At 47.4% G+C, this 23,081-nt stretch overlaps 1 protein-coding gene across 3 annotated transcripts in view; it reads left to right on the top strand.

Moving 5' to 3' along the window:
- The window catches only part of ASH1L (ASH1 like histone lysine methyltransferase), a 61,978-nt gene extending 40,354 nt beyond the window's left edge, over positions 1-21,624 (top strand). The window contains exons 9-28 of one of the 3 annotated variants that reach the window (XM_053966773.1): positions 492-537; positions 768-876; positions 2,273-2,479; positions 3,371-3,517; positions 4,682-4,790; positions 4,963-5,124; positions 5,353-5,447; positions 5,705-5,862; positions 7,229-7,381; positions 7,809-7,863; positions 7,958-8,090; positions 9,627-9,875; positions 11,679-11,765; positions 12,608-12,698; positions 14,637-14,775; positions 15,248-15,420; positions 16,586-16,752; positions 17,679-17,719; positions 18,327-18,628; positions 19,443-21,624. In XM_053966773.1, coding sequence (XP_053822748.1) covers positions 492-537; positions 768-876; positions 2,273-2,479; positions 3,371-3,517; positions 4,682-4,790; positions 4,963-5,124; positions 5,353-5,447; positions 5,705-5,862; positions 7,229-7,381; positions 7,809-7,863; positions 7,958-8,090; positions 9,627-9,875; positions 11,679-11,765; positions 12,608-12,698; positions 14,637-14,775; positions 15,248-15,420; positions 16,586-16,752; positions 17,679-17,719; positions 18,327-18,628; positions 19,443-19,534 — 2,715 coding nt within the window. In that variant the 3' untranslated portion in view covers positions 19,535-21,624. Of the gene's footprint in view, positions 1-491; positions 538-767; positions 877-2,272; positions 2,480-3,370; positions 3,518-4,681; positions 4,791-4,962; positions 5,125-5,352; positions 5,448-5,704; positions 5,863-7,228; positions 7,388-7,808; positions 7,864-7,957; positions 8,091-9,626; positions 9,876-11,678; positions 11,766-12,607; positions 12,699-14,636; positions 14,776-15,247; positions 15,421-16,585; positions 16,753-17,678; positions 17,720-18,326; positions 18,629-19,442 lie in introns of all 3 variants that reach the window. The other 2 variants (XM_053966771.1, XM_053966774.1) reach the window with 2 other exon arrangements.
- The last annotated feature ends 1,457 nt before the right edge of the window (positions 21,625-23,081 follow it).

The raw sequence follows: 23,081 nt of genomic DNA, 5'->3' as shown, positions 1-23,081 counted from the left end.
CATGGCTCCCACCTGTACTCACAGTTCTTACAGAATCCCAGAATCCTTTAGATTGGGAAAAAAATCCTTTAGATCATTGAGTCACTGATAAATCAGCACCTTGATTTTTTTGTTTTCACTTTTTTAAGCATTGGCACATGGTGATTCCACCAAAGATGGTTTCTCCAAAGGAGGTATAAATAATTCCTCTTCTTCTTAGCCCTGCTCAGAGGACTGTCCTCAGGACAGCTGTTTGTCACATGGCTCTGGGCAGACAGAATAAACAATGTGGTGAACAAACTGCTCCACTGTCTCACCAAGCCCAAATTCTACTTCTTCAGGTCCTTTTTGTGACCTATTTGTTAATGCAGTCTGAGCCTAGAGAAGAGAACACAGATTTCTAGTAATGATTACAGAAGAGTTGCCTGTGTACAGAACATAATTTCCCTGATCCTTTTGAATAACAGATGCACTTATGCAATGTATTAAAATTTTCTTTCTCTTCCTTTTAGTTGTATAAAAAGCCAGATGTCCCACTTTATAAAAAAATCCGTTCCAGTAAGTAAAATCTTATTACTAAACTGTGATAACTGTGGAATTTTCATGTGACACCCTCCTTTCTGTCCTGCTCTTTGTCCTACCAAAGACACTTCCACCTGCTTTTTTTTACTTTACTGATTGGAATGAAAATACTGTAGATAAACAGTTCTGTTTTTTCACCTGAAAAGAATTCTTTTCCCTATTTGGGTTTGTTTTTTTCTCTTCTTTTTTTTTTTTTTTCCCTCCAGATGTCTATGTGGATGTCAAACCTCTCTCTGGTTACGAGGCCACCACCTGCAATTGTAAGAAACCAGAGGATGACAGTGGGAAGGGCTGTGTGGAGGATTGTCTGAACAGGTTAGAAGTGGATTATTTCTCATCCCCAGCAGCAAAGGCATCATCACAGGGAGGGAAATTCCCAGTTGGACCCTCCTGGAGCAGCTCTGGGGTCCCCCAGATTGTCACTGCTGCCACTGAGGCCCCTTCACAGTGACCCCCCCCCACTCCCAGCTGCTCCCAGTCAGACCAGTTCCCTCCCAGCTCAGCCCCAGGCTCTGGGTCCTTCCAGCCCTGGGATGGTGGAGCAGCCACAGGAGCAGCTCCAGCTGCTGCCCCTGGGGAGGGACCCTGGGCTCGTGTCCCCCCCTGGGCTCGTGTCCCCCCCTGGGCTCGTGTCCCCCCCTGGGCTCGTGTCCCCTCCTGGGGCTCATGTTCCCTCCTGGGCTCGTGTCCCCCTGCCAGGCTCGTGTCCCCCCCTGGGCCCATGTCCCCTCCTGGGGCTCGTGTCCCCCCCCGGGCTCGTGTCCCCCCCCCCCGGGCTCGTGTCCCCCCTTGGGTCATGTCCCCCCCTGGGCTCGTGTCCCCCCCTGGGCTCGTGTCCCTCCCCCTGGGGTTTGTGTCCCCCCCTGGGCTCGTGTCCCCCCCTGGGCTCGTGTCCCCCCCGGGCTCGTGTCCCTCCCCCTGGGCTGTGCCCAATGCTCTGGGGGGCTCAGAGTGGCCACTTGGCCACGGGCAGGCAAAGGGTCAGTGCCAGGCCTGGCCCCTTGCCAGGGGCACAACCTGCAGGAGCTGCACCTGCACCAGGTGAGTCCCCAGCCCTACCCCTTTCTCCAGAGGAAGACCCCATTAAAATCTCAGTTTTGCCCTTTGAACAGCAGTGAGAGCTCAGCGGGGAATCACTGTGTGAATTGCACCTTGAAAACAAGAAGCATTTTAGTTCTTGAATAACTTCTGTTTTGTTATGATTGATTTATTTCTTTATGTATTGATTTATTATTGATCCATATATACATAATATATAAAATACTGATTTTTAATTGATTTTATAATGATTTATTATTGATTTATATAATCAATATAAATTATTATATATAATTTATATACATTTTATATGTACATTTATATATTTTATAGAAATATATATTTATAATTATATAGAAATATTTTTCTATTTCTATATGTTATATATTTATAAAATATATTTATATATGAATCTATATTTATAATTATATTGGCATTATATAATTTTATATATTTATATTTACATTTTGAATACTTATAAATTATTCTATATATTATTTATGTGATGATGTATATATTTATATCTTGATTTCATGTCTTGATTTATGGTTTTATTTATTATTTTATTTATTACTTATTTTCTTCTTATCTTTATATGTATGATTTTATTCCTTGCATGACAGATCCCAAAGGACTCTTCCCCTCCCTTTACCTTCTCTGTTGTCCCTTTTAGGATGATCTTTGCCGAGTGTTCCCCCAACACCTGCCCCTGTGGGGAGCAGTGCTGCAACCAGCGCATCCAGAGGCACGAGTGGGTGCAGTGCCTGGAGAGGTTCAGGGCCGAGGAGAAGGGATGGGGTATCCGTACCAAAGAGCCCCTGAAGGCAGGACAGTTCATCATCGAGTACCTGGGAGAAGTTGTTAGTGAGCAAGAGTTCAGGTAGAAATATTTATTTGCTGCTTTTGCATGGAAGGCTCATAAATGATGTTTAGAATCTGTGATTGGGATATCCTAAGGCAGGAACAAAGGGGAGGATGAGGGGGGAAAGGAAGGTTTAGAATTCTGGGGGTTTTGGTTAACCAAGTTTTTCTCAGTCCAGTATTGAGGGGTGCTTAATGTTTGAAATGGATCATCTGCCTCATCTGCCCTATAAATGCAAAATGCCACAAGTGACTGGATGTGAAATGAGAACTCTGCAGGATTTGGGCTGCACCAGGTGGAACTGAGGGGCAGAGTGGGGCTGGAAGGGGCATGGGCTTCTGCAGAAAGATGTGAAGGAAAAAGAGCCAGTGGAAGCATTGAAAGAAAGAAATTGTCTTGTTAACTCCATGGGATATTTGAGCTTGGAGGGACTTGCTGCTCTCAGAGCTCCACCAGAAGGCAGCTGCATTCTCCTCATACAGAGATAAGCACTAACACTGACTCCTGTCCCCGTGCTCTTGTGATCCATGGATGTGATTCCAGAACCTGCCCACTCCGGAGGAAGCTGGTTGTTTACACGTGCATACACAGACACCCCAAGGAATGTGTACTTGCATTTTCCCTTCCATACATGAAATGTGTACAAATAATCTGCAGAACCCAAAAGGGGGCATTCCAGAAGAGCAAATTTCTAAATTCTAACCCAAGCTCTGTCAGTGGCCTTGATTTATAAAAATAGGCACAGTAATGGTTTTCCTCCATCTCTAGGTGCACAGTTCTATAAAATGTAAAAGATTATCTTTGCTTTTTCTTCAAACCCCTCTCTGAGATGTGCTCTCCCTGTGCCACTCCCTGTGTGCTGTGTGGGGACAAGCAGAATGACAGGATTCACCCTGTGTTGCCCCACAGGAACCGGATGATTGAGCAGTACCACAACCACAGTGACCATTACTGCCTGAACCTGGACAGCGGCATGGTCATCGACAGCTACCGCATGGGCAACGAGGCTCGCTTCATCAACCACAGCTGCAACCCCAACTGCGAGATGCAGAAATGGTGAGGAAAGGGCTGCTGCTCCCTGGAAGACCTGTGAACCCAGAGAGAGAGAGAACCAGTTCAGCTGAGGGAGTCAGATCTAAAAATAGGGAGGGGAATCAAGCTGGAAATAATCCTTACACGGTGCTCACGTTGCTCAAGAGAAGTTGTGTCGTGTTGGTGAGTGCTGGATGCTTTGGAGACAGCATCCAAGTTTGCTGGCAGATCCAGCACTGCTGGTTGTCAACTGGGACATTTCCCTCACATTTCTGGTTACACTGGGCTGTTTCCTTCCAGTATTGCTGGTTTTTACACTCTGCTGCGAAGGTTGAAGCCTGGGTAAAGCTCTAAAATTATCTGTATATCAACCCTTTGTTTTGACAATTCAAGTATTTTTTTAAAGCAGGGAAAACAGGAAATAGTGGGATTCCAGCACACCCTGTGTCATACCAGCCCTTAGGAGGAAGTACTGCTGAGGGATTTGTAGTGAGGGATTTGTAGGGGAATGGCAATTGGCAGAACAGGAGTCACTGCACATCAGAGTAACTTGTGGTTCTCAGATAATTTTAGATTTAAGCAATAGTAAAGTTTTAAACATGAAAATCCAACTCAAAATAGTTGAAGAGACAGAGAGGATTCTGCCCTGCTCAGGTGAGACGACTCCTGCAGAGCTGCCTCCAGTCTGGGGTCCCAGCACAGGAAGGACGTGGAGCTGTTGGAGTGGATCTGGAGGAGGCACCAAATTAGAGGGAAAGAGCAGCTCTGCTGTGAGGAAAGGCTGAGAGAATTGGGATGGTTCAAGAAGAAGACCTCCAAGTGACCTAATTGTGTCCTTCTAATACCTGAAGGAGCTGCAGGGAAGATGGAGAGAGATTATTTGCAAGGGCCTGGAGTGACAGGACAAGGGACAATGTCTTCCACTGCCAGAGGGCAGGGTTAGGTGGGATATTGGGAAGGAAATGTTCCCTGTGAGAGTGGGGAGACCCTGGCATGTACTACTCTTTGTAAATGTGGTGTTCACTATCTGAGCTTTCAAAGTTTCTTGTAAGAGATAAATAAAAGAAATGCACAAGCATAAGCCAGGGCACAGCAGAGGCGTTGCTGCCTGTCTCTAACACTGCCACTCTGTGCACAAAGATGATTTTGTGTTGAATTTTTGGGGTATTTGGTTGTATTTTCCCCCAGGTCTGTGAATGGTGTGTATCGGATCGGGCTGTATGCACTGAAGGACATGCCTGCTGGGACTGAGCTCACCTATGACTACAACTTCCACTCATTTAATGTTGAAAAGCAGGTAAAAACCCCACTGTGAGACCTTGAAAAAATCTCACTAAGGTCTAGCAGTTCTGTAAACTGTAAAAATTAACAAAACCTGTCATGTTGTATTAGGCAGAAAATGTTCATTTTAATATTGAGAAGGAATTTAAACGTTTGGGGTTTATTGGATTTATTTTTTTTTCTCAAAGCAACTCTGCAAATGTGGCTTTGACAAATGCAGAGGAATAATTGGGGGTAAAAGTCAACGCATGAATGGACTCTCAAGCAAAAGCAACCAGCCTGTGAGCACCCACAGAAGACCTGGGAGGTCGAAAGAGAAGAGGAAGTCAAAGCACAAACTAAAGAAGAGAGTAAGTAGGAAAGACAGAGTTTGGGTGGGTGAGGTTGATGGGAAATCAGTCTGTGCCACCAGATCAAAACCAGGTGGTTTTGTAAATTTTAAACTTGAAACAGAAACCCAAACTTTAAAAAGAAGTACAGTAGAGTAATGCTGCATGTTCTGTCTCAGGGCTGCTTTGGCTGCTTTGCTGAGTTCTTGGCACAGTTTTTCCTGTCTATCAGAACAATCTCTTTTCCAGAGGGGCCACATCCCTGAGGAACCCAGTGAAAGTGTGAACGCCCCAACCAGGCTGACACCTCAGCTGCAGATGAAGCCCATGTCTAACAGGGAAAGGTAGGGGCTGATTTCAGGGGGATTTGCCTCAGAAATGGAGTGCTGTGCAAATACTGATGTCTTCTTCTAGAAGATGCATCATGCTGAAATTTCTGAGGATGCAGCTTTTAGTTCTCCTTTACCAGCCAGGCTGGAGTTCCTCTCCACTGAGGAGAGAAGACGCAGGATACGCCTCTGAATATCCAGCTTTTCCCCCACATTAAAGAATGAGTTTTCCAGTAAAAAGAGCTTCTTGAATAGCTCCCTAATCTCTGCAGGAATTTTGTGCTGAAACACCACGTGTTCTTGGTACGGAACTGGGAGAAGATCAGGCAGAAGCAGGAGGAAGTGAAGCACGTCAGTGACAGCATGCACAGCTCGTCGCTGTACACGCGCTGGAACGGGATCTGCCGCGACGACGGCAACATCAAATCAGGTGAGGCCACTCAGCCACCCCGGGACACAAAAGAGTTAAACTCTCTGTAAATCCAGTCTTGGAATGAGTAACTTGCAATGTTGGGACGTATTTGTCTTGGTTTGACAAGACAGGTGTCTGCTAAGGAAGGCAGGAGCCTCCCCTGAAATGGAAAATGTAAACCCCCTGCACCCTCCCTCTGAATTATTATCATTTTGAAATTAGGGGGCTCTCAGGCAAAGATATGGGAATAGGAATAACAGTTCTTTACTAGGAAAGCTAAAAATACAAATGCAATAGTACAAACAAAAAGAAACCACTGCCAGAGTGAGAGCAGGCCCTGGCAGCCTGTGGGTCAGGGTGCTGGCAGCAGTGCCATTCCATGGGGGCTCAGCCCTCCTGCAGTGCCAGCTGTGCTTCTGCTGGAGCAGGATCCTGGACAAGGCTGGAGTTTTCCTCTGGAGCTCCAGGGCTGCTGGAGATGGGCCTGGGCTCCCTCTGGGAATGCAGTGGGGCAGAAAGCTGCTCCTCTGGGAATGCAGTGGGGCAGAAAGCTGCTCCCCTGGGAATGCAGTGGGGCAGAAAGCTGCTCCTCTGGGAATGCAGTGGGCACAGGCTGCTGTGGTGTCCCAAAATCTCAGATTGTATCCAGGTAGGAATGCTTGGCTGCTCCCCCTGGAGCATCTCCCCATGGGATGATGGAATTTTCTCAGCCATGAACAGAAGATAATTAATAATTAATGACCCATTAACATGAGAGATCTCCTGGAGGGAGGATTGGTTGTGGAAGAGATAAAGAAAACTTCCCGATTAACAGAAGATAACTGCCCCACCTGGTTTTAACAGTGTAAAACAGTGTTAATTTTAACAATTAACAGAAGATAACTGCCCCTCGAACAGATGGAAATAAAATATACACCCCCAGCCACATCTCGTATCAGCTATTTCATTAAGCTTAATTAACTCCAGAAATAAAAAGCATATCTGTATAACAAAGTTACTTTAACATCACACATATAAAATCCATTTTAACATTTGCAGAAAGCCATATTATAATATGTATTTATAACACATACTTATATAAGCTATTTCACTAAGCTTAATTAACTACAGAAATAAAAAGCATATCTTTAGAACAAAGTTATTTTAACATCACACATATAAAATACATTTTAACATTTGCAAATAGGCAATATTATGTGTCTCTAACACATATCAGCTATTTCACTACTATGTCTGAGCGCATTAACAGAACAGAAATAAAAACCATATCTGTATAACAAAGCTACTTTACCACCACACATATGAAATCCATGTTAACATCTGCAGAAAGCCAGTATTGCAGTGTGTGTCTCTAAGCTGGGGTAACCCTGTCGTGCCCTCTCAGATGTGTTCATGACCCAGTTCTCGGCGCTGCAGACGTCGCGCTCGGTGCGGACGCGGCGCTTGGCGGCGGCCGAGGAGAACCTGGAGGTGGCTCGTGCCGCCCGCCTGGCTCAGATCTTCAAGGAGATATGTGACAGCATCATATCCTACAAAGGTGAAGGTGATTCTCTTTAAAAAAAAATATCTGTGGGCATGTTTTCAACCTCTGGAAATGGACTCTGTGAATAGGAAATGCTAGAAAAATATGGGGTGTTAAATAACTCCTGTTTTTTAAAAATTCTTTCCTTACCAATAATCACTTTGCTTCAGCCTCAACCCCCTGCTTTACCACCAGAATCTGTAGATGTTGCTGTCCTTTGAAATTGATTTTTCAAAATTCCAGAAAAAATCAGAAACTGTCATCCTTGTGCTACCTGTTACTGCAGCTACAGGCACCAACATCTAGAAATGCAAAGCATTTCAATTCCCCGTGGCTCAGATAACAGAAAAGCCTTTTTTTTTTACCCAGATTGAATGTTGTTAGTTGCTTTTCTTTGGAAGTTTCACTCCAGTGATGTCACTAAGCTCTGTTCCTGTTGCAGACTCCTCCAGGCAGGCGCTGGCAGCTCCTCTCCTGAACCTGCCCCCAAAGAAAAAGTAAGTGCTGCCTTCCCAGAGCAGCTTTCTCTGATGGATTTGCACAGTGGGAATTGCTGGTGAGCCTGACGTTGTGCCAACATTCCTGTTGTAGAAATGCAGACTACTATGAAAAGATCTCTGACCCCTTGGACCTTGCCACGATTGAGAAGCAGATCCTGACTGGTTACTACAAAACTGTGGAAGCTTTTGATGGGGACATGCTGAAGGTCTTCAGGAATGCAGAGGTGAGGCTCTGTCTGGCCTGATGGCTGCTGCACTGGCAGCAGGGATGTGCCCTCCTTTAATGCTCTTAACAGGAAAAAAAGAAATTTATTCTGGAGGAAGAGAACTTGTGCTGATCTGTTCCTGATGAGGGCTCATTAGCAAATCATGAGCCCTTGACTGCCTTAGGTCAGAGAGAAGGCCAAGGACACTCATGAACAGCTGACCTAAAGAAATTTCTCTTCCTTTTGGAAGGGATACCCTGTTTTTTCAGTGTGAGATGTCATGGAATCACAGAATCATGGAATGGTTTGGGCTGCAAGGGACCTTAAAGCTCATCCCATTCCACCCCTTGCCATGGGCAGGGACACTTTCCCCTATCCCAGGCTCTGGGCAGCCTGGCCTGGAGCCCTTCCAGTGGTCCAGGAGCAGCCACAGCTGCTCTGGGCATCTGTGCCAGGGCCTCTCCACCCTCACAGGGAGGAATTTCTCCCATATAGCCACACTAAATTCCCTCTTTTTCAGTCTGAACCTATTCCCCCTTGTCCTGTCACTCCAGTCCCTGATGAACAGTCTTTCTCCAGCTTCCCTGGAGCCCCTTCACACCCTGCAAGGGGCTCTGAGGTCTCCACACAACCTTCTCTTCTCCAGGCTGAACATTCCCAGCCCTCCCATCCTGGCTCCATAGGGGATGGGCTCCAGTCCCTTCAGCAACTTTGTGGCCTCCTCTGCTCCAACAGTTCCATGTCCTTCTTCACTGGGGGCCCTGGAACTGGACTCAGCACCTCAGGTGGAGTCTTGGGAGAGCAGATGATAGAGGAAGAATCCCTTTCCTTGATCTGCTGCCCATGCTCCTTTGGATGCAGCCCAGGACAGGGGTGGTTTCTGGGCTGTGAACACACATGGCCAGGGCACACTGAGTTTTTGGCCACCCATCACCCCAAATCCTCCTCCCAGGGCTGCTCTCAGTTCCTCCCCTGTGCATGTCACATCCGTGCACCTGCTGGCCAGAGTCAGGAGGGAGATGGAGACCTCACCCCACGCTTGGGGCTGCAGCTGTAGGGGAAGAACCCTTCCCAGGAGCTAAATAAAGGAGGAAATAAAGCACTTTTTTGGGTTTTCTTGTGATTTTTGCAGAAATACTATGCAAGAACTCCCCGACGGGGGGGACATATGCTGGCTTTGCAAGGCCTACTACTGCTCTGGCCAGAGTCAGCAGGGAGATGGAGAAGCCTCCCCAGCTTTGGGGCTGCAGCTGTAGGGAGAACCCCTCTTAGGTGTGCACAGGCAGGAGCTAAACAGGATGGCACTTGGAAAGAAAGCATTTTTTGGGTATTTTTGTGGTTTTTGCAGAAATACTACAGCAGGAAGTCCCTGAGAGGGCAGGACATGTGCCAGCTGTGCATGGCCTACTACAGCACTGGCTGGGGTCAGGAGGGAGATGGAGAGGCCACCCCAGCTTTGGGGCTACAGGCCTCCCAGGCGTGCATGGACAGGAGCTAAACAGGACGGCACTTGGAAAGAAAGCAGTTTTTGTGAATTTTTGTTGGTTTTTGCAGAAGTACTACGGCAGGAAGTCCCCGACGGGGCGGGACGTGTGCCGGCTGCGCAAGGCCTACTACAGCGCGCGGCACGAGGCCTCGGCCCAGATCGACGAGATCGTGGGGGAGACGGCGAGCGAGGCCGACAGCAGCGAGACCTCGGTGTGTGACAAGGACAACGGGCACGAGAAGGACGAGGACGTCATCCGCTGCATCTGCGGCCTCTACAAGGACGAGGGGCTCATGATCCAGTGTGAAAAGTGCATGGTGGGTGTCGAGGTCTTACTGGGTCTTGGGTCTTCAGAGACACCAGCAGTTGTGCGTTGCTGTGAGGTTGTTCATTGCACGAATGCATCACTCTTGAAGGCAAAGAGGTGTCAAAGTGCACGCAGAAGCTTTCTGGCAGAGTCCCAAGCTGGAGCAGCAGTTGCAAGGCTGCTTTCTGGTATCTGGTCCCAGGTTCTGTGCAGGAACAGCAGCAATTGTTCCCTGGTGTGGAGTCTGATGTTCTGAGCAGCAGCAGAGACCAAAACTTTCTTTCTTCTTTCCTTCTTCTGTTGTCTTCTTCTTCTTCTGTTTTTTCTTCTTCTCTTTCTTCTTCTTCTTCTTCACCTTCTTCTTCTTCTTCCTCCTCTTCCTCTTCTTCTTCTTGATTCTAAAACATTCTTTCTAAACCAGCCTGAATTTGATTCTAATGTACAAAAGTCGTGTCAGTTCTTACCTAAAAAACTATGTATAGAATATTGTCTATTTACACAAGTGTACTATCTGTTTTCTATCTATGTATTCTGTACTGTCATGCAAATCCAAGTCATTTGGAAAAGGTGATGTCAAAGAAAAACTCCTGATAAAAACTGCCACTATTCAAGCTGATACACAGCAAACATAGTAAATATAGTGCCATGTATTTCTTAAACAAAGCAGGTCATGTCTCAAAATTTCCTACATATCTCAGGAGATTTACTACAAACGTACTGGAAGGTTTGTAGCTGTAACCTGATAGGATGTGTAGCCATTCCTGTTCTCCAAGCATTGTGTGCCTGAGGGAGGTTTTGCTGCCTTGAATAGATTTTCTCCCAACTGGTACCAGCCTAAGTGAAAGAGTCAAGCTCTGCATGTAGACATTCTGCTGGTCAACTAAAAACCTGAGGGAAAATTGGCTGATGGCATTCATCACATTTTCTCCACCCCTAAATATTCCAAGATATGCTCAAATGCAATGCAGGATGCTTAATCTTTCTTGCATATTTCCCATCTGAATAATTTATCTATCTACGTGCATAGTTCTGTCTATTTACATGTGCAATTGTATTTGTTTTACAGGAATAATTCTATCTGTTCTAGTGGCAAGGGTCTGCTATGTTTCTGTTATGTCTAGGACTAAGTTACTGAACTTTAAACTAGGCCTTAGGGCTTTTGCTAGCTAGCACAGTTTCTTAAGGCACTTAAAATGCATTTCTACTTACTTAAAACCTAAGAATTAAACTTAAACTTATTTAAAACTATAACTTACACTTCTACTTACTGAAAACTTAAACCTACACTTCTACTTCATATCTATGTGGCTTAATATATCTTAATTTATCGAAAGGCTTTAATTCAACTCCTGCATTCATTTCCCTCTCTGAGGAACTGAGAGGCTTGCATTCCAGCAGGTGAGGAGCCCAAAGGTTTCTGCTCTCTGCTCCTCTTCTCCACAGCAAGTGGAGCTTTTCACCAGCAGCTCCTGTGTGCTTGGTACCATTAATTAACTCTTCAGGCCTTTTACTTCCTCTCCACAAGAGGAGAGATTCTCTTTTCACAGAGAAAATGCAACTTGCATTGTGCAGAGGAGCTGAAACTGCCTCAGCTGTCTTGGGAGAGAGAAATTAATTTAAAATTTTTGGACTTTTGCACTTACTGTTGCATGGAGGTCTTGTCTGTCTGCTGACGTGGTGTGAAATAGTTCACAGAAAATCTTGAATTTCCTGTGTGAAGCTGACTTTCTTGCTTTCCTTAATATTTGTTGAGAAGATGCAGTTTGCAGCTATAATCTGTGCCAGGGCTTTGTGACTGTGCCTGTTTTTCCAGGTGTGGCAGCACTGTGACTGCATGGGTGTGACCTCGGACGTTGAACACTACCTGTGTGAGCAGTGTGAGCCTCGAGCTGTGAACAGGGTAAAGCAAAACTCTCCTTCCTATTGCTCTCACAGAACTACAGCAGCTCCTTAGGGTTTTGTGTTTGTATTTAGAATTTGTATCTTTTGGGATGGGTGAAGCTTCCTTGATTTAGGTTCAATTCCACGAGGGGTCCTTTTTTCTCTGTTTTTTTCTCCGTTTTTCTCTATGTATTTCTATAGGGTGGTGTGGGAATTGGAGAGATAGAAATCTTCACAGACTCAAGAGGGTTTGATTTGTAGCCTTAGAAGAAGCCTAAATTGATGTAAAAGCAAAATACAGAAACATTGAATAAAATAATCAATAACTTATGCTTCTATAGTTAAAAGTAAGAATATACTTCAAGTAAGTAAGAAAAAAATATAACATATATAAACATATATTATATATTGTATAATATATATCATATTATCTTATATAAGATGATAAAAAGTTTTATAGTACAGTAATGTAATAATGTAAGTGTATAAAATAAGCAGAAATGTAGATGTTATAATAAAAACATACGTGTGTACATGTAATAAGACCTTATTAGACAGAAATATCCACATTACAATGAAAAGAAATGAAAGTGATAAATCAAAAAAGCAAAATAACTCTATAACATCAGCCTATTGGGTCACAAAATTACATAATACCTTATAAAAAAATCTATAACCAACTACTTCCTATCTTATAAATCTCACAACCTCTAAAACGAATATTATGTAAGCAATAAATCATTCTTAGTGCAATCTTAATCCCATCCCTTTAATGAGCACAACAACAACTGCAGGGTGGCAGCCCAATTTTGGGCTGGTGCTGGTGGGCAGCTGAGGATTCCCTTTCTTTTCTCCCTGCAGGAGGTTCCCATGATCCCTCGGCCCCACTATGCCCAGCCTGGCTGTGTTTATTACATCTGCCTCCTGAGGGATGATCTGCTGCTCCGCCAAGGTATGTGCTGCCTCTGGTTTTCCAGCAGCGTGCAGGGATCTCTGGCATGGCCCTGCCAGAAATACTTTCATTTTTCACAAGTGGAAGCTGCCACTTGTGGCATGGCCCTGTCAAAAATACTTTTGTTTTTCACAAGTGGAAGCTGCCACTTGTGGCATGGCCCTGCCAGAAATACTTTTGTTTTTCACAAGTGGAAGCTGCCACTTGTGGCATGGCCCTGTCAGAAATACTTTCGTTTTTCACAAGTGGAAGCTGCTCTCTCTGCGGTGCTGGGAGTGATACACAGTCAGAGTTCTCACAGGCTGTTGATGAAGAAATGTTAATTAGCACAGCCAGGGCTGTCCTGGCCAGGGGAGGATGATGCTGAGCCAACTCCTGGTAGTTAACATTTAGAAGTAAAGGCCAAGAAGGCTGTTAGACCTCCAGTATTTTAGTGCAGAATGGTCATTAAAACATCCAGCTCGTTGCTTGTGTGTTCCCTAAAGCTTATCTCCTCTGGACTGTGCTCTGAATTCCTGAATCTCTCCAAGGCAGCTGCCACAGCCACACAATTCAGCTCACTGATTATTGTTTTTTTTTTTTATTTCATCCTACAGATCCACACAAGGTTAGAAAGAACCCTTTATTGTTATTAGGAAACTGCTCTTGAATGAGTGAAACCAGCTGATAAGTTTGCTAGAGGGGAATAGGAGTATCTTCAGGAAAATGGGGAATTAAAAAAGGCCAAAAACCAGCATATTCATTGTCCCATCTGCAAGATTCTGGAATTCTGGAATTTGCATTCAGTTCTCCTTGCTGGGTGTTGCTCTGCATTGCCTGTTCTGTCCAGAGTTCAGCCTTTGGGTTTCTCATGTCTTTTTTTTGCTGGAGAGTAACTCACTTCAAGGGCTGTATCAGAACTTGCTTTTACATTCTCTGTTGAAATGGATGATGTTTTATCTGGGGCTTGTGGCATCTTCCAGATTTATTGCAGCCATCACTAATTTTTACACTTTTTCCTAATCATGACTGACATGGTTACATATCCTGTGGTTTGTCATGGTTTTGATTCCTTACAGACTGGTGTTTTCAGAGTGGGCATGTGTGAGTTTTTGGGCCCCACGCTGGGCAACTCCCTGAGGGCTCCCCTGGCAGGGGGAAACCCTCTTGAAGCAGTTCTTTGTCAGGAAAAGCAGACACACGGGACATTTTCGGTCTTCAGGTTCTTGTTGTATTGTTATCTTAGCAAGACTTCAGCACACTGTCTGCCCTCAGACCTTACAGGTGTGAAAACAGCACAAAATGGCTAACAAACTTGTGCTGCAAGGTCTTTTTAAGTCTAATCAAAAACTAAGCTACCCAATTAAGAAGTGACACCTAAATTATTTTCCTTTCTAACCCAATAACTGACCCCTAAAGACCCGCAATGTAGATTTTTCTACCCAATTACAAGATACCACCTAAACCCAGGAAGAAGAAGAAAGGAACTCAAGACAACATCCTGTATCCTCCATCTTGCACCCATCTACAATTTGCTAAAAATCCTAAAACCTAAATTTCTCACCCATGTGACATACTACACTACTCTCTACAATCCCTACAATCTATTTTACACTTTTGTGGTCTCTGGTTTACTTTGAGGCTTAGGAAGCCTTCTCCATGAATGAGGGTCAAAGTCAGTGTTTTCCTGGGAGTCAGAGCAGCCCAGGGCAGACAGGGGGATATTCCCCTTGCCCTGGGTTCCCACAGGCATGGAAGGTTGTGGGTAGTTTTTCTGTAAAGCTTCTGTGAACAGCATCTGAGCGCTCTTGGCAGGTTCTGCAGTGGGTTCGTGTCGTTCCTTACAATCCAGCATTAGGCGTCTGTGTTGTGTTCCTTTTAGTGATTATTTCCTCTGCTTCTGGCGTGCTGGGCTCAAGCCAGGCTCTTCACAGGTGTGTCCTTTGTGCCCCTGGACAGGTGACTGTGTGTACCTGATGAGAGACAGCCGCAGGACCCCCGACGGGCACCCGGTGCGGCAGTCGTACCGGCTGCTGTCCCACATCAACCGCGACAAGCTCGACATCTTCCGCATCGAGAAACTCTGGAAAAACGAGAAGTATGTGCCACACAGCCTTTGAGTTCGAGCCATCCCACTGGCCTGCCTGTCAAAGCACAGGAATTTTGTGGAAGCCTCACCTTAAGGATGCAGGAATGAGCAAGGTGCAGGTGCAGAGGTTGGGGAATTCCCAGCTGGAGCCTGTGCTCCACAACTGCACAGTGGAAACACGTGAGGTTGGAGGTTTAAGCAAAGGGTCAGAGATAGAAATGGATGGATTTCCTCAGAGTTGGAACAGGCTGTGGGTGCAGTGACAGCTGTGCTGTGCCCTGGCCAGTCACAGTCTGCTGTGCCCACGGAAACCATGGGAGGGTTTGCCCCCACTGCAGGCAGGAAGTGGAACGTGGAACACTTGTGTGACTCTGCTGTTCATCACAGCAGGTGCAAGAGAGGGAACTCAGAACGAAGCAGGGGGCATCGAGTGAGTTGTGTCATGGGCTGATTTGTGTTTCTGTCCCCCTTGCACCCTCAGGGAGGAGCGCTTTGCCTTTGGCCACCACTATTTCCGTCCACACGAAACGCATCATTCCCCGTCTCGGAAGTTCTACCACAACGAACTCTTCCGGGTGCCCTTGTACGAAATCATCCCCTTGGAGGCCGTGGTGGGCACGTGCTGTGTGCTAGACCTCTACACCTACTGCAAAGGTGAGAATTAAACACGTTCCTAAGCATTTGGGCACTGGGCTCTGGTGGTTTAACCCCTGCTGAAAGCTCAGCACTACCCAGCCACTCGCTCCCCCTGAGATGGGGAGGGAACTGGAAAATTTAAAACCCAAGGGTTGGGATAAAAACAGTTTCATGGTTGAAATAAATTAAAATATTGTAGTAGTAATAATAATGATAACAGTACTAGTAATAGAAAGGGAGGTTACAGAAAGAGAAGTGTCCTGTATCTGCAGGGACTAGAAGGAAGGTGGAGAGAGGCTCTTAATCATGAACTGGAGTGACAGGACAAGAGGGAATGGCTTCAACCTGAAAAAGAGGCAATTTAGGTTGGATACACATAGGAAATTCTTACCTGTGAGGGTGGGGAGGCCCTAGCACAGGTGCACAGAGAAGCTGTGACTGCCCCTGGATCCCTGGCAGTGTCCAAGCCAGGCTGGACAAGGCTTGGAGCAGCCTGGGATAGTGGAAGGTGTCCCTGACCATGGCAGGGGCTGGAATGGGATGAGCTTTAAGTCCCTCCCAGCCCAAACCACTCTGTGATTCTGTGAATAAACCCCAGGAAGCACAAGTGATGGCCAGTGCAGCCACTCCCCAGCCCATCCCCAGCACAAACTGGGGGATCCCAGTAACCCCCACTGGCCAGACCCTCCGTGGTGTGGAATGTCCTGTGGCCAGCTGGGGTCAGCTGTCCTGGCCCTGCAGGAGAGTCCTGGGCTGAGGGTGAGCACTGCTGGGCACCACCAATGTCATCCTTACCCCGAGCCAGGCACTGGGACAAATCCACTCTGTTCTGCAAGCAAGGACATGCACTGGAGCAGTTCCTGCTGTCCAAAGGCCACGGGGAATGTTTGTGTGGTTCAGAGCTGAGGACACACGATGGCTTTGCCCTGGGACAGGGATTCCTGTTTGAAGAGGGACAGCAGTGGGCAGGGAAGAGAAAGTGATGTCAGTTGATAATTGTGTCTGTGAAAGCTGGGAAGTGTTTGATCAGAGTATGCAGGTTCTCCCCTCAGAGTGACCCTGCTGGGGTGCTGAGTGGGAGAGCCAAAAGGGACACTGTGACAGCCCCTGCCTCGCTCACACTGTGATAACCCACCTGCTTCCCCCTCAGCCCATGACCGTTTTCCCCTTGTTTTGATGCCAGGGAGGCCGAAGGGTGTGAAGGAGCAGGACGTTTACATCTGTGATTACCGCCTGGATAAATCAGCTCACCTCTTCTACAAGATCCACCGCAACCGCTACCCCGTGTGCACCAAGCCCTACGCCTTCGACCACTTCCCCAAGAAACTCACACCCAAGAGGGATTTCTCAGTAGGTGGCTTTGCTCTCAGCTTCCTCACCTGTTTTTAGGAGGCTGGATGGAGTTCTGGAAAGCTCCTGACAGTTTATAAATGAAGCTTGGTCAGGCAGAGGGAGCTGATGCTGTAGGTGGAGGTCAGGCTCTGGTCCCCAAGGAAGAAGGGACAGGAGAAGAGGAAAAGGCCTCAAGTTGTGTCAGGGGAGGCTCAGGCTGGACATCAGGAGGAATTTCCCCGTGGAAAGAGTGGTCAGGCTTTGGCAGGGGGGTTTGGAGTGCCCATCCAAACCTCCTTCCAAACCCAGGGAGGTTTGGAGTCCCCATCCCTGGAGGTGTCCAAGGAACCCCTGGAGGTGGCACTCAGAGCTCTGGGCTGGGGACAAGGTGGGGATTGGGCACAGCTGGGACTCGATGCTCTGGGAGGCCTTTTCCAGCCTCAGTCATTCCATGATTCTGTGAGTATGCACAGCCTGGGGCAAAAGCTGGCTGGAAAGCAAGCTTGGAAAGAAAACTGGGTGTAACAGAACCTGCAGTTGAGAGGCAGAGAGGTGCTCAAGGGATGGTGATGGTGAGCTCAAAGAGAGACTCAGCAGCAGAGGTGGCAGATCTGCAAACCTGCAAGTGAGCTCTGCTCTTCCTGGAGCAGAGGTTTTTGCAGTGGCTTTGGAGAAGGTTCCAGACTCATGCTGTGCAGAAAGCAAAAATGATTTTTATCATGATGGTTTGTGGCTTGAAATTTTTTTAGAAGAGAAGAATAAGACAAGTCTGGCTCTAATTTATCTTATTACATGATTGTGCCTCCTCCTGTGAAGTCTCTTTGAGGCACCCCAGCATTTGCAGAGTGTCTTGCATTGGCACATTCAGAGTATTTGATAGACCAGCACTTCCTTCCACTGTGAGTTTGATTTGGTATTGATCATAATCTTTATTGTTATTGCAGCCTCATTATGTGCCAGACAACTACAAGAGGAACGGAGGCAGGTGAGTCTCCCCTCCCAGATTGTTGAGAAGAGATGAAATAATGCTGTTTGTTTGTTGTGCCCACCCTCCTCCTGCCCCTTTCCCCCGGGTGCTATGGAAATAAGAAGTTTAAATTATTTAAAGCTCTCTAAACTTTCAGAGAGATAAAAGGGAACAAGTGAGGAGGGATAGGCAGCCTTAATAATGTACATCAGGAAAAGAAAGGAGCCATTTGAAAGTCAGAAAAAAGCAGCTGAGTGAGGAGATGCCCAAAGCAGGAGGCTCAAGCCTTCCCAGATGGAGGAACGCAGGTCCTGGACCTGCTGCCCGTGTCTGTGGGGCAGTCAGAGCCCAGATATGGTAGGGCCTGCAAGGACATCCCACTAAGGGCTGGGCCAGAGTGGTTTTGGAGGTAAAATCTTTGCAACTGAAAAGAAAAAGCCGTTTGTTTTTCAAAGCTGCGTTTGGTGCGGTGCAGATAAAGCCGTGGCATTGGTGGGTGTGAGTGCAGGGATTGAGGGAAGAAACTGAGCTCCAGGCAGCCCCTACCCATGGATGAGTGCTGGACTTGCTGGGAATTGTCCTTTCAGGTGAAAAGCTGCTCTTTAAACCCCTCTTTTCCCACAAGGTCATCCTGGAAATCCGATCGCTCGAAACCACAGATCAAAGACTTAAACCAAGAGGAAGATTCCCTGCCCCTCATGGAGGAGGTGCTGGGGGCCCCTGAGCAGGCTCCAGGGGAGCTGCCCAGCCCCGAGGAGCCCGACAAGGAGCCCGTGCCCAGCGAGAGCTGCGAGACTGAGAAGAAGGGGGACGAGAACCCCTCGGACACGAGGCCGCTCTGCAGCCCCGAGGAGCGGCGGCACCTCCAGAGGGAGAGGCTGAACCAGATCCTGCTCAACCTCCTAGAGAAAATCCCAGGGAAAAACGGTGAGAGTTCAGGCTCTGGTTGCACAGCCCCTGGGTCTCCTGCAGGTCTGGGGTCACTTGGCTGAGCTGTGTTGATAAAATGAATGTTTTTGTCTGAATTTCTTGCTAGCGGGCATTAGGAAAATCAGTTTTCTTTGTAGCCACGTTTTGCAACAGAAATCCACTAAATCCAAGTGAAATTTCTTACAACTATGACACTGTTTTGTATAATATTTTTAATTTTTTTTGTATAATATTTTTAATAACCACAAAACCTTTCCATAAACTAATTCCCCCCATTCATTCCGTATCTACAATAGAGAAATTTAGCAGACAAGCCAGGGAAGACTGAGGGGAATTTGGAAAGTCTCTTTTGACCTTTAATGAGCTTTCCTCTGGTTCTGAGTCCCTGCTGCAGTGGGATGAGGGGACAGGGGTTCCACTGGTGAAGTGTGACCCTGCTTTTAAATTAAAGCCCAGGATGAGCCCTGTCCAGTCTCTTCCAAATGCTGGCAATGCCAGAAAGTCAAGGACTGGTGCTTAATTTGGGCTGGGAGGATTTTTGGAGGTTGCCTGGTCCAGCCACGGCTCAGGGCTGGGGTCACTCAGCACCTTGCCCAGGCATGTTTTGGATTTCCTGGAGAGGAAATCCATTCCTTGAAAGAAGCAGGAATAAGGAAACAGGAATTCTGTGTTCAAGGAACGATGGGAGGCGGCACTCAGGGTGACAAGGTGGGCATCACTCCCAGCTTGGACTCGGTGATCCTGGAGGTTTTTCCAGCCTCAGGGATCCTGCAGTGACTGAAACCCCTTTGTGCCCTGTGCTCTGTTGCAGCCATCGATGTCACCTACCTGCTGGAGGAGGGCTCGGGCCGGAAGCTGCGGCGCCGCACTCTGACCATCCCCGAGAGCAGCTTCAGGAAGTGACCCAGGAGGGGCAGCCGAGCTCTGGGGTCTGGCAGGGCTGGGGGCAGAGCCCAGCCTGGGGAAGGAGGGCAGCAGCAAACTGACAAAATACAAACAGTAGCACCTGGGGGGCCGGGCCGGCACGGTGCCCACCCTGCTCTGCAGTGCTCTTGGTGTGTGTGTTGGTGGGCGTGCCTTGTATTGATGTTAGGTACTGAGGAAACCTCGTGGTTATTGTCCAGGATGGTCAAATTTAATTTATTTTTGCTTGATATTCCCACTCAGAGGAAAAAAAAAAAAAATTTAAAAAAAAAAAAATAGGGAGAGTAGAGGAAAAGGACTGAGTTACTCTGAGGAGGATGTTCCCCACGGTCACTGCTAACCTGGGATTGTACCAGCCACCCTCAGCACCGCCGTGGCCCACGCCAGGCAAGGGAATCCAGGAATCCAGAGGGGAGAGGAAAGGCCCAGGGGCCTAAAAGGAAAAGCTGCCCTGAAGCTGTGGCCTCTGATTTGCACAAGTTCCAAGAAGAGAGAAACGTCCCCGGACGAGCGCGAGGTTCGCTGTGGGACAGCTGAGCTCGTGTCCCTGTGGTCTGTGCCAAGGAGAAGCTTCCAGAGGCCCTTGGAGCGGGGCAGGAGCGCTGGGATGAGGCACTTGCTGTGCGGGGGAGGGGGAGGGGTGTGAGTTTTTTCACTTTTTTTCTGCAGAGAAATTTTATAAAAGCGAAGTCAGCTCCTGACGCCACCATTGCTGTTGGTTTTTTTGATAAGCTGTGGTTCTCGTGTGTCTCGTGTGTTGTGCAAATAAAAATCTGTTAAAAGAAAAAAAGGAAAAAAAAAAAAAAAAAAAAAAAAAAAAAAAAAAAAAAAAAAGAAAAAAAAAACCCAAGCCAGGACCCTTTCACTCCGTGCCCGTCAGGCAGTATCCGAGCGAGTGTTTGTCGTGAGCTGTAGAATTTATCAACTGCTAACACTACCCTCGTGTGCTGGTGGACAGCCGAACGTCCGGGCAGCGGCTCCCGCTGGCCCCTCCCGTGGCCATTGTCGCGATTGTCGCGATTGTCGCGCCAGCCCCGAGCCCCCGGGGCCGGGCGGCCCCGCTGCCCCGGACCGTGGCTTTGCTTTCCTGTCTCAGACGTACACATGCATATCCAGTCCTGTTTTAGGTGTTCTTATAAGAAATCCAGTTTTTAATGTGCCAAGTTGTATATATCTGCTGCGTGGATGTAAAGCAATACCGTAGTTACATGTTCCTTTTTATGGACCAAGCTCGTCCTAATGTACATTCTTGTTATTATTATAATTATTTTACTCTTAGTGGAACATGACTCATTCCATTAACTTTTATGTGTTGATTTAAAAAGAGAAAAGAAAACAAAACAAAACAAAAAAAAACCACAAAAAAAAAAAGAAAGGAAAAAAACCCTTTGAGAAAAAAAATATTTTATTAAAAAAAAAAAGAAATAAGAAAATAGTTTGGAATATTTTCTTACTGTAGAGAAGCACTGTACAGTACCAGGAACCCTGAGTATAAAATACTCGTGCGTGTAGTAGGAATATCGCATGTCCAAACCCTCGAGTTGTCTCATTTAGTTTCAAACAGAAATCATTGTCTCAAATGGTGTTAAACACTAAAAAGTTTTTAAAAAAAAAAATAAAGTGCGTACAGAAGCGAGACACTAGCTCTGTCATTTTATCTTTCTTTTGTTGAAAGACTAAACAAAATGTTTTTTAGACAATCAAATGTTAGGTAAGTGCAAAGAATTGTTTTTTCTTACTGGTGTAGAAATTAATGACTTTTTTTATTTTTTGGTTATTTTATAATACTGAGCAGACCCGTGTGTCCCCAGGATCGCCGCCGGAGCCAGGAAGCACTACGTTACTGCAAATAGAGCTGAACCTTAGTCTGCATGGGTGTAGGCTGTGTGATTGCTGAAAATAAATGCTGCTAATATATTTCCTTTTTACAAAGCATATCTAAATAGATCATTGTTTTGATGTTAATCTTTGTAAATTATGTATTACCAATTTTAACATTGGATGTAATTGCATAAAAAGCCTGCATCTCAATCCTGAGAGTCTAGTATTAAATGGAAAATCTTTTCCTATGGCTGCCTCGGGGGGTTTTCTTTGCTGAACTGGGTGGGAGCGTGGCTGTGCCAGAGGACAGAGGAGGGATCTGGGCAGGTTGGGTCCGTGGGATCCTGGGATCCACGGCGTGGGGTCACAGCACCCCACAGAACGCTCCAGGCTCGGGGGAAAGCGGCTGGAAAGCTGCAAAGGCCCTGGGGGTGCTGGGGGCAGCAGCTGGACACGGGCCCAGGTGTGCCCAGGTGAGGTGGGCAAGAGGCCAATGGCACCTGGCCTGCACCAGTCCCACTGTGGCCACTGGGCCAGGGCAGTGACCCCAGCCCCTTTTGCTGCCTCTGCTGAGGGAACCTCAAACCCTGGGTCAGTTTTGGGCCCTTTATGACAAGAAAGACCTGGAGGGGCTGGAGCGTGTCCAGAGCTGAGGAAGGGGCTGGAAAATTCCTGAGGGAGCTGGGAAGGGGCTCAGCCTGGAGGTTCAGGGGGGCCCTTGTGGCTCTGCACAGCTCCTGCCAGGAGGGGACAGCCGGGGAGATTTGGGGTCATCCCAGGGGACAGGGACAGGGACAAGAGGAGAGGGAACAGTCTCAGGCTGGGCCAGGGGAGCTCAGGGTGGGCAGCAGCAGGAATTTCCCCATGGAAAAGGGGGTCAGGGATTGGAACTGCCCAGGGAGGTTTGGAGTGCCCATCCCTGGAGGTGCCCAAGGAACACCTGGAGGTGGCACTCAGAGCTCTGGGCTGGGGACAAGGTGGGGATTGGGCTGTCCCAGCTCCCAAACACCCCCTGGGATGGGAACCCGGGAACACCCCCTGGGATGGAACCCCCAGCTGCCACAGGTCTCAGAGGGTTCGCTGTGGCCCCAAAGGCTCTGCAGGAGGGCCGGGGCCAGCACGGTCACCGCGTGGCTCGGAGGGGCTGTGACCACTGCCTGTGAGGCAAACTGGGGCAGGAGCCATTAAATCCACGGATTTGGTGCCTGGAGCCCCCTTGTCCTGCACAGGCTGGGGACTGTCACCCCCAGGGCGTGTCCCACTGTGGCAGGGCACTCACCTGCACAGGTGAGTGCAGAGAGATCTCCCCTGCAAAGAGAGACCAGGGTCCCTCAGGAATGAAACAGCTTCTCCTCCACACCCCTCCTGTAGAACCTGATTTTTTTTTTTTCCCTTTCCCAGTCTGGCTCTCTATGATCATGAAAATGCCACGCTTGACCCCTACACTCCTTTTAAACCCAAGGCCCCAGGCCAAGGCTTGGAGGGCTGTTTATTTTAAAAATAAATAAATAAATTGAAGTACCACCTGGCTTCCTCCCCTCCTGGCATGACCCCGTTTCAAAATCCAGAAGCAGCTGCAGAAATCAATCAAACCTCCTTAAGGCGAGCCAAGGAACATTCCAATTAGGATATAACGTCACTCGTCTGGGAATAAAAATGCCAGAGAGAGAAGTGGAAATGAGAGCAGAGTGAAAGGAGAGCAGCT

This window comes from Vidua chalybeata, chromosome 29 (assembly GCF_026979565.1).
Source record: "Vidua chalybeata isolate OUT-0048 chromosome 29, bVidCha1 merged haplotype, whole genome shotgun sequence".
NCBI lineage: Eukaryota > Metazoa > Chordata > Aves > Passeriformes > Viduidae > Vidua > Vidua chalybeata.
Note: the sequence above shows the minus strand (reverse complement) of the source record. Positions and strands in the feature narration are given on the sequence as shown.